Source organism: Aspergillus puulaauensis, chromosome 6, assembly GCF_016861865.1.
Source record: "Aspergillus puulaauensis MK2 DNA, chromosome 6, nearly complete sequence".
In the NCBI taxonomy this organism is placed as follows: domain Eukaryota; kingdom Fungi; phylum Ascomycota; class Eurotiomycetes; order Eurotiales; family Aspergillaceae; genus Aspergillus; species Aspergillus puulaauensis.
Window position 1 is genome coordinate 2,750,736 of NC_054862.1, and position 14,017 is coordinate 2,764,752.

General features: G+C 51.9%; 6 protein-coding genes across 6 annotated transcripts; 5 read left to right on the plus strand and 1 right to left on the minus strand.

Moving 5' to 3' along the window:
* Nucleotides 1-535: 535 nt before the first annotated feature.
* APUU_61082S (uncharacterized protein) lies at nucleotides 536-1,915 on the plus strand (the record flags this gene model as incomplete). Its single annotated transcript, XM_041694384.1, has 2 exons — nucleotides 536-951; nucleotides 1,009-1,915. The coding sequence occupies 2 exons, from the start codon at nucleotides 536-538 to the stop codon at nucleotides 1,913-1,915; spliced, it is 1,323 nt and encodes a 440-aa protein (XP_041560220.1).
* Nucleotides 1,916-2,111: 196 nt separating this feature from the next.
* On the minus strand, nucleotides 2,112-4,433 carry APUU_61083A (uncharacterized protein; the record flags this gene model as incomplete). Its single annotated transcript, XM_041694385.1, has 2 exons — nucleotides 2,112-3,399; nucleotides 3,445-4,433. The coding sequence occupies 2 exons, from the start codon at nucleotides 4,431-4,433 to the stop codon at nucleotides 2,112-2,114; spliced, it is 2,277 nt and encodes a 758-aa protein (XP_041560221.1).
* Nucleotides 4,434-5,889: 1,456 nt separating this feature from the next.
* APUU_61084S (FAD-dependent oxidoreductase) lies at nucleotides 5,890-7,421 on the plus strand (the record flags this gene model as incomplete). The annotated part of the gene is made up of 4 exons (XM_041694386.1): nucleotides 5,890-6,185; nucleotides 6,251-6,498; nucleotides 6,555-6,925; nucleotides 6,975-7,421. 4 exons carry the CDS (start codon nucleotides 5,890-5,892, stop codon nucleotides 7,419-7,421), a joined length of 1,362 nt encoding a protein of 453 aa, XP_041560222.1.
* Nucleotides 7,422-8,390: 969 nt separating this feature from the next.
* Nucleotides 8,391-9,572, plus strand: APUU_61085S (serine hydrolase domain-containing protein; the record flags this gene model as incomplete). The annotated part of the gene is made up of 1 exon (XM_041694387.1): nucleotides 8,391-9,572. The coding sequence occupies one exon, from the start codon at nucleotides 8,391-8,393 to the stop codon at nucleotides 9,570-9,572; it is 1,182 nt and encodes a 393-aa protein (XP_041560223.1).
* Nucleotides 9,573-11,677: 2,105 nt separating this feature from the next.
* Nucleotides 11,678-11,941, plus strand: APUU_61086S (uncharacterized protein; the record flags this gene model as incomplete). The annotated part of the gene is made up of 2 exons (XM_041694388.1): nucleotides 11,678-11,771; nucleotides 11,820-11,941. 2 exons carry the CDS (start codon nucleotides 11,678-11,680, stop codon nucleotides 11,939-11,941), a joined length of 216 nt encoding a protein of 71 aa, XP_041560224.1.
* A 1,205-nt stretch (nucleotides 11,942-13,146) lies between these two features.
* On the plus strand, nucleotides 13,147-13,595 carry APUU_61087S (uncharacterized protein; the record flags this gene model as incomplete). The annotated part of the gene is made up of 2 exons (XM_041694389.1): nucleotides 13,147-13,498; nucleotides 13,540-13,595. The coding sequence occupies 2 exons, from the start codon at nucleotides 13,147-13,149 to the stop codon at nucleotides 13,593-13,595; spliced, it is 408 nt and encodes a 135-aa protein (XP_041560225.1).
* Nucleotides 13,596-14,017: the final 422 nt, after the last annotated feature.

The window sequence follows — 14,017 nt, forward strand, 5'->3', positions numbered from 1 at the left end:
GAGAGACGTGACGCACGTGATAAGATCAAGTGATTTGTGGCCTCAGGCGCGCTATCCATACAGGTCGAGGCCGCAAGATGACGAGGCAAGGGTCGTTCTTTACCTAATCCCGAGCTGTTTAGAACCTGAGTAAAACATTACTGGTGCCAAGGCTATTGTCCATATCCAAGTAGTGTCCCCAAAACAACAAGGCGGCTGTATCACTTGGATGGCGCATTCCACTGGTCGAGTTTCCTGGGTGGGCCGGGGCTGCTTCCGTGCCTCGCTGGTCGTGCTGGTGATTGGCCAGCCCGCGGTCAACCCCTCCATGTCAGGCCGCCAGTCTCGAGAGAGCTGGATCCGTCTATCTTAATCACATCACTTCCCTAAGCGCTGCACTGCCAGCAGCCGGCGCTTACATGACACAGCTAATCGGCCCTCAATACTGGCCTGTGAAAGCTATAAAGCCGCCAGCACCTTGTCTGTTCTTTGCATCCATGTCAGCTTTCCCCCGCCTTCCGCATTTCCGCGACAGGCACAGCAGCAAGTCATCACAATGGCAGAGGCTATCGGCGCCGCCTCTGGGCTCCTAACGTTATCGACCTTTGCCTTTGACGCCAGCATAAAATTATACACCACCGTGAAGGGCTACCAGTCGCATCCAAAGCAAGTGCGCGATCTCTTAGATGAACTCCAGGCCCTGACGGATGTTCTGGGGCCGCTTACGGATACCGTCAGTGCGAATATTGATGTGGATCTCTCTGCTCTTAAGTTTCCTCTATTGCAGTGTGGTAATGCCTGCGCGGAGCTCGAGAAGGAAATTAATAAATGCTTACCCAAGCCGGACAGTGGCAAGACGAGCCTTCGAGGGTGGCTGAGGCTAAGATATATGGGCGACGACATTAATGGGTTTAGAGGGTTGATCTCAGGGTACAAGCTGACCATCAGCATTGCCCTTGCCGATGCACATCTGTAAGTACCTCGCCGTTTTTTTTTTTTTTTAGGGGTGGCTTTTGATATATATAACAGTCGCACGTCATCCATTACCGCCGAGAGCATCAAAGCCCACGAGCAGCTTGTCAAGACCGCCAAAGACGATCTCGGGGCCCATCTAGAAAGTCTGGATGAAAAGATGGAGCTCATCCTGGAGAGGACAACAGAAGATCCCAACTCAGACGAGACTGAACTGCAGAGACTAAAAGACGAGCGGTTGAGCACAGAGAAATGCCTCGAAATCTGCACCCAGCTCTCCCAACACATCGGTGAAATTGCTATCCTGAAGAATCGCAACGGCTCCTCTGCATCAGAAGATGACCCAACCGCCTTCCCCGAACGGGTTATCGGCGAAGGGCTGCAAGAATGCCAGGATAGTCTCAATACCACGGCGGCCAAGTTGGGCGAGCATATGAACTCCGTATGGGAGCGGCTGCTGGCGAAATCAAAGACGGTTCTCACCTCCGAGGAGGAGATTGAGGAGCTATCCAAGTTGAAGGACCAGTGGGAGACAACCCGGCAATGCATCGACATCTGCTCGAAAGCGGATCGGCGCATGCGAGAAAATGTCAGTAATGTCGTCAACCATTCCACGGGCGACGCTGTACAGTTCATGGTCTCCACCGATGGCAACATCATTAATGGGACCAACAAGGGCCTCGGATGGAGGTCGAGGCAGGTGGGAGGCCATCTCAATGATGCTACAGTACAACAAATTTCGCGCGACTTTGCAAGTGTCTACCTTCGGCATCCTGAAAATACAACAGCAGCACCCCATACGACATCCCCTGTGCAGAATCCGGATGAGTCTTCGTATGAATTCACTCAGCGATATGGACGGGGTAGCAAACTTTCTCCTAAATCGACACTCCAGGGATCCATGGCGTCTGCTGGACTGGCGGAAGCCAGCCATAACAGCCCGCAAGTAAGAGGAGGCACTTGAATTTTCTATCTAGCTTGGCCTTTTTCTTTTGGGTAATTTGTACTCGAGTCAATGATTTGGTATTCAGGTACCCTGCTATAAGTTCGTATATTCCTGGAATTCCGCGTATATACATATAGCCCTTTTATAAAGTGTCGCTACATGATAGCGGCGCCAAGTTTCCCTTGAATAATAAATGCCACCAGAGGTCTCATAGCTAGACACGAATGACAGTCCCATTCTCCTTCTTCACAAACTGCATAAAGTCATGCAGGAGATCATGCTGCGGCCTCCCAACCACAAAAACAGCAGGCTTGCCATACGGCGCCGCAACCTTCACCGTCTTCCCACCGCGGTAAACCCTCCCAGACCAAACATGCGTATACATCTGACCCTGACCAGGGAAATAAACATCCACACTCATACAACCAGGGTCAAGAACCGGCGCAACATAAAGGTCCGCACCGAGGAAGAAACTCTGATAGCTGATTTCCTTGGCGTTGGGATCATCCGGGTAGTAGATGGCCGGCATACGCAGGACCGGCCAGCCGAGCTTCTTACTCTCGGTATCGAGAATAGCACGGCGGTACTTTCCCAGACTAGCAAACATGCGCGCATTGTAGGCAAAGTAAGCATAGGTCGAGGAGTTGGTGTACGACTGCGCATTGACCTGGGGGACGTTCCCCTCGTGGCTGCGGAAGACAGAGCTAGACACGGCAGCGAGCTCGCCCCAGCGGCCGAGGAGTTCAGCGGTGCGGTTGACGACGCCATTACTGTCCCAAGTTGTGGTGTATCCGCCGATCTCGGTGTGGCCGTGGGCGTACCCCGATAGACCCATATGTGCCATTACAGTGACGGAGGACTTGATGCCGTCGTTTACGCCCCAGTTTATGGCCTGGTCGCCGGCCCAGTACAGGTTCTGGTAGCGGTTTGCGGACATGGACGAGGAGCGGTGGAAGAGGATCGAGTCTTTGAATTGGGGCACGCCTTTGCCGATCCAGTGGTGGAGGGCTGCCCATTCGCGGGGATAGGCGTTGTGGTAGAAGAAGGGGTCGATGCTCTTGTCTGCGAATCGAGTGTCGGGGTACACGGGGGTGTACTCGCCAAAGTCGGTCATGAAGCCGGAGATGTTGGCGTTCCAGACCTGGTCGAGCATCATGTTTCTGAACCAGGATCGTCCGGCGGAGTTGGTGAGATCGATGATGCCAGCGTCGAGACCAGGGCCGCTGGAGATCACGGACGTGCCGTTGGTGGTGGTGTTCTGGATCATGTACCCGCCTTTTGTTGCCTCGAGGTAGAGGTTGCTTCGGTATCCGTCGGACTTGGTGCTCACGTTTGCAATGAACGGGTTGATATATGACAGCGTGCGAATGTTGTGGCGGTCTCGCAGGGACTGCACGAAGTCGTTCCAGGTGGGATACAGTTTGGCGTCGTTCTCCCAGTTCCACCACAGGCGAGAGACGTTCAAACTCATGTACGAGACGCTCTGCTCGTGGGTGCCGGACCTTTTCATGTTAGTCAACCATTGCAATAACTGGATCATGTCTTACCAGTCCTGGAGCCAGACACCCGCAATGGGACATCCCTGGCTGAGTCCTCGCTCGACGACCTTGTTGACCTTGTCCTGTCCACCTTGTATCCCGACAACTGCACCACTGTCGACCCACTGAGGCAACTCGGGCATCTTTCCAGTATATTCTGTGACCATGGTAATTCCGTCAAGCATGCTCTCTGCCTGCATCAGGTAGCCGTCAACAGACGGGGCGTCATAACGGACCGTGACCGCGTTGGCCTCGGTGAAGTCGAATGTCGTATAGGCAGTACTCTGCTCAGTAAGGAAGAATACTCGCGAATGTGAACTAATATACTGAGGAATGGCCGAATAGGTAGTAAAGTGGTCTCCCCCCGCGAAGAAGCCATCCTCGCTATTCAGGTCAGTGGTAGGCTGGTCTCCCCGACCAACGCCCTGCTCGCGAGAGAAGATAGGCACAGACTGGTTCTTCAATGACGCAAACGAAGCCTGGCCTCCAAGTCCGTAAAAGTCCTCAGAGACTGAAGAGCCGTAGGTGAGAAACAGCTTCGTGGCTGCATCCGACGAAGAGCCGCCGTTGACCTGCGCATTGAATGCAATGCGATCTGGGAACTGAGATGGCACCCAGAATGCAACAGAGAACGGAACAGTTGCATCGCCGCAGTCTGTGAGATTTCCCTGTATGACAGCAGCATGGCCGTTCACGGTCCCATTCCATGATCGTTGTGCGACGCTTGTGATCTCCTGGCCAGTGCATTTATGGTAGTCGACCTCCTCGATCTTGAAATTTCCATTGGCTGCAGTGACGATATCCTCGCCGCCACTGGCACTGATAAAGTTCTGGCCAGGCACAGTCTCCCAGATTCTCCGACCGTTCTGTGTGAGAGACACCCGGTTGGCAGTATCATCCACGGCTAGCTGGAAGCCCTTACCTAGGTCCCAAGGGCCTTGTGCCGCGAATGCACTCGTGGAGGACAGTGCCCAGAGCAACAAGTTGAGAGATCGCATGATTCCTCAGACAAGGGTTCGATGGCGTGACGAGCGGCTCTGTGGTGCGCAAACTGCCTTTAAAGAGGCGCCGGACACTGGACCGAGCCTGACGGGTCCCCACAATCTTGGAGATACAGTGTCCTAACTGGGGCTGTATTCGGTCAGGGCCAATCATGCATACAATATGATGGGGTGTAATATCGGCAACGGTTTAGCGAGCATGCAGAGTGCTCCAGCACCGGGAATAAGTGGCCGAGTGCTGGGGATGTGGGCCGGTTCCCCCGGGTAAGTTGCCATGACGTCCATCTCCAGCTCTCCAAATAGGGCTTGTCCGACGTTTAGCCCAACGTCTGGTAACGATCTTCACATCGCTACCGCATAATCTATGGCACGAGGGCGACGAGTTACGAGTTACGACGAATGGGAGCTGGGCAGGTCTGGGCCATGTGGTGGAGCGTTGTAGATGGTTATCAACTTATGCAACTACGGAACAAATTAAACAAATATCGTGAACAAATATCGTGAACAAATATCTCCCCGGGGTACTTGTTGGTATCCGATATGGGAGGGCCATTTAGCCGCTTAGCAGCATCTCCAGAAGCGACTTCCCCCACCGATCGGTATTCGCCTAAAAGTATCAGGCTGAGTTCTCGGAGGCTTCTTGAACTGTACGGCGCCTTTTACTGCCCGTCGCACCTGCCTGTTCTGCATAATTTGGACCTGGGGTTGACCGGTGGCAGGTCCGGTCGTCCTTGCCTAAGATATCACTTTTTATGCATCAGTCCTAAGGTGCAACTGTTGAAGAAGGAAACGGTCGACAGTCCTCTGCCGGTCGCGCCTTCCCTGTAGCAATAGACAAGTATCAGCTTGCTAGGAAGGTACGGCTGGGGATACACCGATCGCATCGACACGAACCACAGCAATGCGGGACGGGCTCGGAGCATCAACGACACGATTCAAGTCGCAGACTATGTTAAAATCTACTCAGGGCCGGGACGGAGGTTTATGCTTGCCGCGGTCTTGTGTCGCGCCCAGATATTGGCCGAAGTGAGGATAAAAATAGACTTTATCAATCGAGATATCGGTCCGATGTTACCTCCAACTATTGCATTTGCTTTGTTCCTTAGCGATAGTACGAAGCGGGTGTAACTGGTTATGCGAGTCGGGACGGGATCGACTGCTTACCCGAGTGGCTTCACCCGCTGCTCGGTCCACTGCCACATCGGCATCTATACTGTCATGCGAGGAACCGTCTGGCATGGATGAAGTGATTCCAGGAACCGACATCGACAGGTACAAGCATATGTCATTTTCATCTACACATATATAAATACCATTCGCAGGGAATGCTGCAGTAAACTCACGCCAGCAATACCGTTCCGTTGCCTTGCCAACTATAGAATTCAACAACTGTCGAGCCCATTCAAACTATTCTAAATTAATCAAAGGTCAATTTCTTCCTCAACTCATCGCCATGCCTCAACACGTCACAGTCGGCATCGTCGGCGGCGGCGTCGCCGGCCTAGCCCTAGCAAAAATGCTCGAGATGCTCGGTATTTCCTACATCCTCTACGAAAGCTACCATACAATCGCGCCCAATGCCGGTGCCAGTCTCGGTCTCATACCCAGCGGTCTGCGCATCTTCGACCAGCTGGGCGTGCTTGATAAGATCGAGGCGTTTTCTGTCGACCACGACCGATGGGAGCATCGTGATGGAGAGTCTGGGAGGCTTTATAGAAGGACTTCTGTTATGAGAAATTACCCTTCTTTGTATGTCACCATAAATCCAGTGCTAATTTGCTTGCAGGCGGGCTGGACTAACGAGTTAATGGTAGGTTTGGATACGGTGCATTCTTCATGGCGCGCCAGGATGTACTGAAGATTCTCTTCGACAGCCTCGAAGACAAATCACCCGTCTACGCATCAAAGCGCGTTACTTCAGTTCGAGACCTAGGCGACCTGGCCGTGGTCGAGGCAGCCGATGGCGACTCGTTCACCTGCGACTTTGTCGCCGGCGCAGACGGGGTCCGCAGCACCGTCCGCGAAGCCATCCACGCGCAGACAGCCAGACCTCCTGCACACTGTACGCAAACCAGCGCATTAAACATGACAATGAATTGCTAACCTGACTGCTCCCAGACCTCCGCGCCTCAACTGCATGCGTCTTCGGCATGTCAACCCCTCTCCCCCAGATGGCCGCCGGTCAGTTCTTCGCCGTCTACAGACGCAAGGTTTCCGCACTCGTCTTCGCCGGACTAAACGGCAAGCTGTACTGGTTTCTATTCAAGCAACTAGATGAGCCATTGGCGTATGGACCGCAGAGAAAGTTCACCGATGCTGATATCGACGCCGTGCATATCGAACTCGCCGATACGATCGTCACAGACGGCGTCCGGATCTCGGATGTCTTTGCGCGGAGGGAGGTTGCTGTTATGACGGCTTTGGAAGAGGGTGTTGGGGAGGATTGGTTCTGTGGGAGACTATTCCTGCTTGGGGATTCTGCTCACAAGGTAGGTGCTTGTACATATTGGTGTACTGGTTGATACTTATTGTAAATAGATGGTCCCGCACGCTGCAATGGGTGCGAACCAAGCGATGGAATCCGCCGCGTGCTTCGTTAACAGCCTCCGACGCACAAGGCCGAGTCTAGGCAAAGAGCATTGCCCAAATATCAGCGCACCAGAAATTCAGCAGTGCTTGTCACGCTATGCTGACAGGCGTAAGGACATGCTCAAGGCTGTTGTGCAGGCGGCAACTGCATCGCGCAACAACCAGCTTATGGTTGGCTCCGCGGCGCAGGATTTCCTGCGTGTTCTGCCCGATATTCGGGAGGAGGACATGCTTTTGAAGCCGCTGCAGAGCCTTATTGGCGCTGAGAGGTTGGAGGATTGGATGTGTAGATCTGAGCGGGTGGAGAAGTATACAGAGGCGTCGGGGAGGGCATTAGATATCTTAAACAGAGGAGGCAGCCTTGCTGATTGTGGACTACAGGGTGGATCTAAATAAAGATATAAAATGGAGTAATGTGGGACGGTAGGTATGTTTGTTATTGAGGTATTGCTCTAGGTTATATACACGGAGAAGAGAATTTGTTTCGAAGCGGACTTTAATTCTGTTCTCGATATCGACCCTGGTCGGTCCTCATATCCCAGAATTTCCCCGGCTCGAACTGTAACCCAAGTACAGGCCAATACGATCGGGAGATAAAGCCCCAGAGCCACCGGAAGATACACATACACACGGACTGGTTTAAAGACGGGTGTGGGCCACATCTCGTCATTATGGCCTAAAGAACCTACCGCGCTTAAAGAAGCCCATTTGGCGAGTGAAGGGCGCTTATTGATTTTCCAAAGGCAGCCAAGCACATACTGGTCAACTGGATTCATGTCCATGGTTGACAGTGATCCCAACGGGGGCGTAGCCACATATCGTAGGATTTCAAGGCCTAGTGTAAGATACGCCGTGGCTACAAAGCCAACGAGTGCCTGGCCGGAGTTTAGAAGCCCAATGCGCTTCAGATCGGCGAGAATCACCCTGAGCAGTCGTTTTCATCCTTCAGGGGCAGAACCGACAGGGATGATTGGAAACGAAGGATCGCATTAAGGAACGTGGGACAGTTGGATGCCCAGACTCGCCTCGCGTTTGTCTGCATATCCCTTCCATAACCGCGTGCGTTAAGTGGAGGGTCCTAGGTTCGAGTATTCCAACGCATTGTATATATGTATATAGATATTTCGTAACATTGGTATAGCCTGAGTGTCTATGATATAAACGAGTATAGAGCTCGGAAGACCCACGGTGGGGAGCTCCACATGCAGACCAGAAAGGATTAACGAATTCAACCAGTTTAACCTAGGTATAATCCGGCTAACAAGTCAGCATGAGTCGAAATGACGAGCCGAGGATCTGCCTGTCTTAGTCCCCTCTTCCTGTAATCTTGCAATCCTGTCCCTCATTGTATTCCTCTTCACCACCATGTCCGTCCAAGGCCACTGCGACCCGCGCTTCAGCGGCCTGCGCGACACATTTGCCAACCAGCTGGAAACCGGCGCTGAACTCGGCGCCTCAGTCTGTGTATCGATAAATGGCGAGACCGCTGTCGACCTGTACGGCGGATACAGCACCCCTGCACGCGAGCAGCCCTGGACCAGCGACACCATCGTCCCCGTCTGGTCCATCAGCAAAACCATCACAGCGCTGGCCGTTTTGATCCTCATCGACCGAGGCCAACTACACCCAGACGACCCCGTCGCAAAATACTGGCCCGCCTTCGACACAGGCGACAAGCGCTCCATCCTCGTCCGCCACTGTCTCGGCCACACCTCCGCCCTCCCCTCATGGGACCCCGAACTCCCAGTCTCCGAGCTCCTCTCAAACCAGCCCCTCGCGACCGAGAAACTCATCGCCCAGAAACCCTGGTGGGAACCAGGAACCGCATCAGGCTACCACCTAATGTCGCAGGGCCTGCTACTCGGCGGACTCGTCCACCGCGCCAGCGGCAAACCCCTCCCTGACTTCGTACGCGACGAACTCTCCACGCCCCTCGACGCAGACTTCCACCTGGGACTCCAGGACGAGCGCGAATGGACCCGTATCGGAGAGATGGTCGCGCCAGATCCATTCCCGCCGGCGATGTTGAAGGATCCGCCCAAGCCCGATAACCCGATGTACATCACCCTGCGCGCATTCCGGGGCTGTCGCATGGACGCAGCATACACGGTGACCCCTGAGTTCCGGCGCTGTGGGATCGGCTCGTTTGGTGGGTTCTCGAATGCGCGTGGCTTTAACAAGATCCTCGAGATTATCACGCATGGTGGGGCCTTGAATGGGAAGCAGTTCCTTAAGTCGTCGACGGTGGACCTTATCTGGCAGACGCAGGCCGAGGGGCCGGATCTTGTTCTTGGGGTTCCGTTGAAGATGGGAATGGGCTTTGGCCTATCGAATGGCAGTATTGACTGGATCCCAGAGGGGAAGGTGTGCTTCTGGGGTGGGTATGGGGGGTCGATTGCGATTGTTGATGTTGAGCGTGGGATCACCTTTACGTATGCGATGAATCGCATGGAGAATGGGACTTTGGGGAATTCGAGTGCGGAGGCGTATGTCAAGGCATTTTATAAGGATTTCAATGGGGAGGCAGACGCCAAAGCGACTTTGTGATGTGCCTAGCCTGCTGTCATAGGATAGGTTTGATGTGATACGAATGCATTGCGTACCAGCAACATATTCAAGAACTGTCGATATCCTCTGCATATGAATGGGCCACTCCGGTTAAACCGTGTAGTCAGCCTCCGTCGGCTTCTTGATATGCTGGTATTAGAGTTGTCGAATTGTTTGATACTTGAAATAGTAAAGTAGGTGCATCCCTGATCCGCACTTTCATGTCATTCTGGACTCGTGGGATAATTCTGTAAGTGTCATCCACAAAGCCCTGGCAGGACATGTTTGGGATTGCTGGAGAATGATTCCCCCCTGTCAGCCGAGCGTATCAATTGTCTCCCAGCGCAGTGTACACTGCGTTCGAGCACTACGATCTGTGGTTTGCCGCAAGGTAGGTGTTTAATTTTCATGTGTTAGGACTGTATGAAGCCCTAGGACCATGTCCAGAATCACATCTAACCAAGGTTTCCACACACTGGTGTCCTTTTGGTGCTATTATATCATACCTGCAACGAGGGTGGCAACCGTTCCTAGTATATATTTCGACTTGACACCTGCCTTGCCAGCACGGAACTGTTGCCTAGTGTTTAGCCGAGGCTCCTGAGGCATGCTTCATGTGCAGCTCTAGTTGGGTAATATCAATTCTGTAGATTGTCGCTTCTTCTCCATAGATAGAGCTGTCAGGCAACCTCAATAACAGCATATGCTCACTAAAGACCTACAATCACAGCATTCTCATTCGCCAGGCTGACCTTGACCTCCAGCCAGAACAGACAGATGGATATCATGATAATAGGCAATTGTTGCAGCCCGCACTTTAGCCCCCACGAGAACCACGTATCCATTATCAGGCCCGCAGCATGAGCCGCAAATATACGAAACCACCAAGTGAGCGAGTACGTCCATCTTCAGTAAGTCAGGTAGCCAAGGTCTCTTTCCTTCGGCATATTCGGTCAACCCGAACGTTTCGTAGTTCGTACCCACTTGCCAACGGGGCTCGTGGAGCGTCACGGATACAGACGGGTTGCGGTGGGCTGCATACGGAGTAGACTGCATTGACAAGGCTAGGCCATGATCATAAATACAAATCGTGAGATGCTAATTATTTGGCCAATTGAGATGGTTCGGCTGATCGAGTGAGTCGAGTCTAGAACTCTAGAAAGTGTGGTATCTGCTGGTAAAGTACCGTTCGACGGTGTAGTGGGCTGTGGACGTGGACCCGACAAGGCCATAGATCTTCGTACCTTCACAGAGAGTGTGGATTATGTTGAGTAAATGCGAGAATAAACCCGAGATCTTCATGAAAACACAAATCAACATCACACTTTCCTGACTGGGGGTGGATCGCCAGGTTCCACTCCACCTTTGCCTGAGCATCGGAGCATCGGCGATAGAGGCTGAATAAATCCTTCTGTTCTTTTACATTTCTAGTTTCTACCCATTATTGGCAAGTCCACCCACGGCCCAACAGCAATCCGTCTTCGTGCCGACGTCGCTTTGGCCTGTCAGCTCATCCACCCGTGACGTGGCCCTGTCAGCGCCAGCAACGAGGCATTGCTTAGCAGTTGGCGATGTGGGTTTCACCGATGACACCCAGGGAATGAACTTCGACGCTCAGGAGCCAGGTCTTAGTTTAGCAGGCAGAGTGGAACCGAGCTGAATATTCAGTGTATTATTCACATCTAGCCGAGCTCCACCGTGACACGCTTCGACAACACTGATCGGCGCCCTGTAGGTACCCCACAATCATGGCTTTGGTAGGATTGGGGGCCATGCCAGGGGGTATGAAGATACGAGCCTATGGCTAAGCTTCGGCTTGAGGCTAGACTGTACAGTGGATAGTTGGGGGCCATGCTTGCCCACCTGCAGTGCCCACCGACCACGACACGACGTGCCATAGGGCAGTGTCCTGGGGGCTCGAAGCCTGGTATCCATTGGAAAACCAAGATAGTGATAGATGACAGATTCTGGAAACCGTAAGCCACCTCCTACGAAGATATTTAAAGCCCTTGGATACCCGGTGTGAAGCTCTATCTTCAACCAGAATCTACCATCCTTTCAAACAACCTCCACAACTCTTCAACTCTTCCACTCAACAATCCAAAATGCGTTTCATCACTCTCGCCCTCGCCGCTCTCTTCGCCGGCCTTGTCTCCGCTGAAGACTGCGTTAAAGGCCATACCGAGTGTGGTGCTGGCCGTAAGTACTCCTAGTATACTCCTTGCATGTCCCTGTCTAATATTATAGCAGCCGCTGCCAACACCATCATGGTCTGCGGTGAAGACGGCATTCCCACCCCCGTCACTACCTGCACCAACGGCCAGACATGCCAGAACGTTGGCCCCAACAACGGACCTACCTGTGCTTAAGTCGACAGATGGACCTGGCTACGGAATGTTGACACTATGATGGAACGGTTGGAACGATGCATGTTTATAACGGTTTTCAATAACAAGAATTAGCAATCCTATTATTACTCCATCAACCCTTTTATAACCCTTCTATTAACTAAGAATTGTAATAGTAGCCCTGGGGCTCTTCTAGCCAACCGCAGTTCCACGCATGTCTCTGGACAAACAGCCACGCATTCCTGCGATATTTTAAATTTTAATCTTTCTTTAGCCCTCACCATATTTATGCAGACTTCAAGGCTCTCTAGTTAACTAACTGTTAAGAAAGCTCTATCGATATGGTGGACCAGAGGTTGGGATATATTTCCGACTGGCTGCACTGCTTCTACTTCTAAGCAGAGCCAGTTACACCGCTCGGTATATATCACCATGGGATCTTTTTTGTCTCCTCAACTGTCACAGGATTAACAGCAGGAGAAATCTCATCCATCATTGGGGAAAGCCCTCCTCATCTTTACAGAACATCATCCTAAGCTCAGGATCCAGTTGACCAATAACTTCCTCCCGCGGCAGAACGTCGAATTTCCGCTCCAACTCTTTGAACATATGAATCAGATTCGCGAGCGTTATTATCTCCGCGACGATGTTCGTATCCCAGGCCACTCCGGAAGCTCCAGACTAGCAGCGATGTTATGAACTGTCCAATGTCACGGGCAGTTGTTATCAAGACGCGAAGTAAACTGCCGGCCCTCTTAACAGGCCCTTCAGCAATTTCGTTCGTTAACAAGACAAAAACACCCCTCCCCATTTACCATACTCTCTTAAAGGGGCGCCCTCAAGAGCCTTATCAGCGCCGGTAATATACCCGTGACCCGTAGTGATCTTGCTTAGAGTTGGTCAAGAATCGTCCATGGTGTACACCAGAACCCCGGAAGACTACGTACTAGGAAGACGAAGAGGAAGAGGAAGAAGTGGGTGGACCGGTCCAAAAGACATCCGAGAAGCCGAAATGGCTTAGCATATAAATGTATTAAAATAGATACGTTGCAACAATGATATAAATTATAAACGGCAAACCGCTGACTCGGGCCCGATCACCCGAAAGACCGAGATCTTACAGTCCACCCATCTTTTACTCATAGTATCTACAAGTTCTGATTTCTCCTAGCTTCTGCCCTGCAGTGCGAGGTCTTTTATAGTACTAATCTCTCTTATCAGTCACAATGGTCCTCTACACTACAGTCCAGTCCTCTAACAACCAAATATCCACCTCCCTCCCGCCAGACCTCGTTGCCGTCTTCGCCGGCGGGACCAGCGGGATCGGTGAATACACGCTGAAAGTGTTCGCCGAGCATGCGATGTCCCCGCATGTATATTTCATTGGGCGCTCGCAGGAGGCAGGAGATCGGATTGCAAGGGAGTGTAAGGGGATTTGTCCAAAGGGGGAGTTTGTCTTCCTCAAGGCGGATTTAATATTAATGAAGGAGGTGGATCGGGTCTGTGAGGAGATCAGGAGCAGGGAGAAGAGTGTGAATTTTCTATTTCTGACTCAAGGGGCGATGACTCCCGTTGTTGGTATGTCATGAGGATATTTGTCCAAGCTGACTTACTGGAAGATAAGAAGGGTTTAGGAATGATGGCACGGCTGCCCGGCTGTGGGAGCATACGCTGAGTGAATAGACAAGAATCACAGGTAGCTGAGTCGTTCAGGCAGAAAACAATCAAAGCAGTAAACCAAAGACCCACGGGTGTGCACTAATCACGTTGCGGAGAGGCGTTGGCATGTTGGAGTTTATCAAGCTATCTAGATATGTTTGTATGATATTTTCAATTTTCTTAGTTATTACTTTATATTCTCTTGTTTGCTTTTCTACTGATAGTCGTATAAGGATAGTTAGATCTTTCATTAGGAAGATTATCTCAGTTAATATAAGGTCTAAATACACGAGCTAGCAGAGTGAATATATATATCATTCATGACCTGACAAGATACTTGAAGCCTCCAACGGCATCTACCGAAATACTGTTCGACCATAAAAACCACTAGCGGTATTAGGCCGTCTTTCTATTTGCATTATATGCCAACAGCATCGA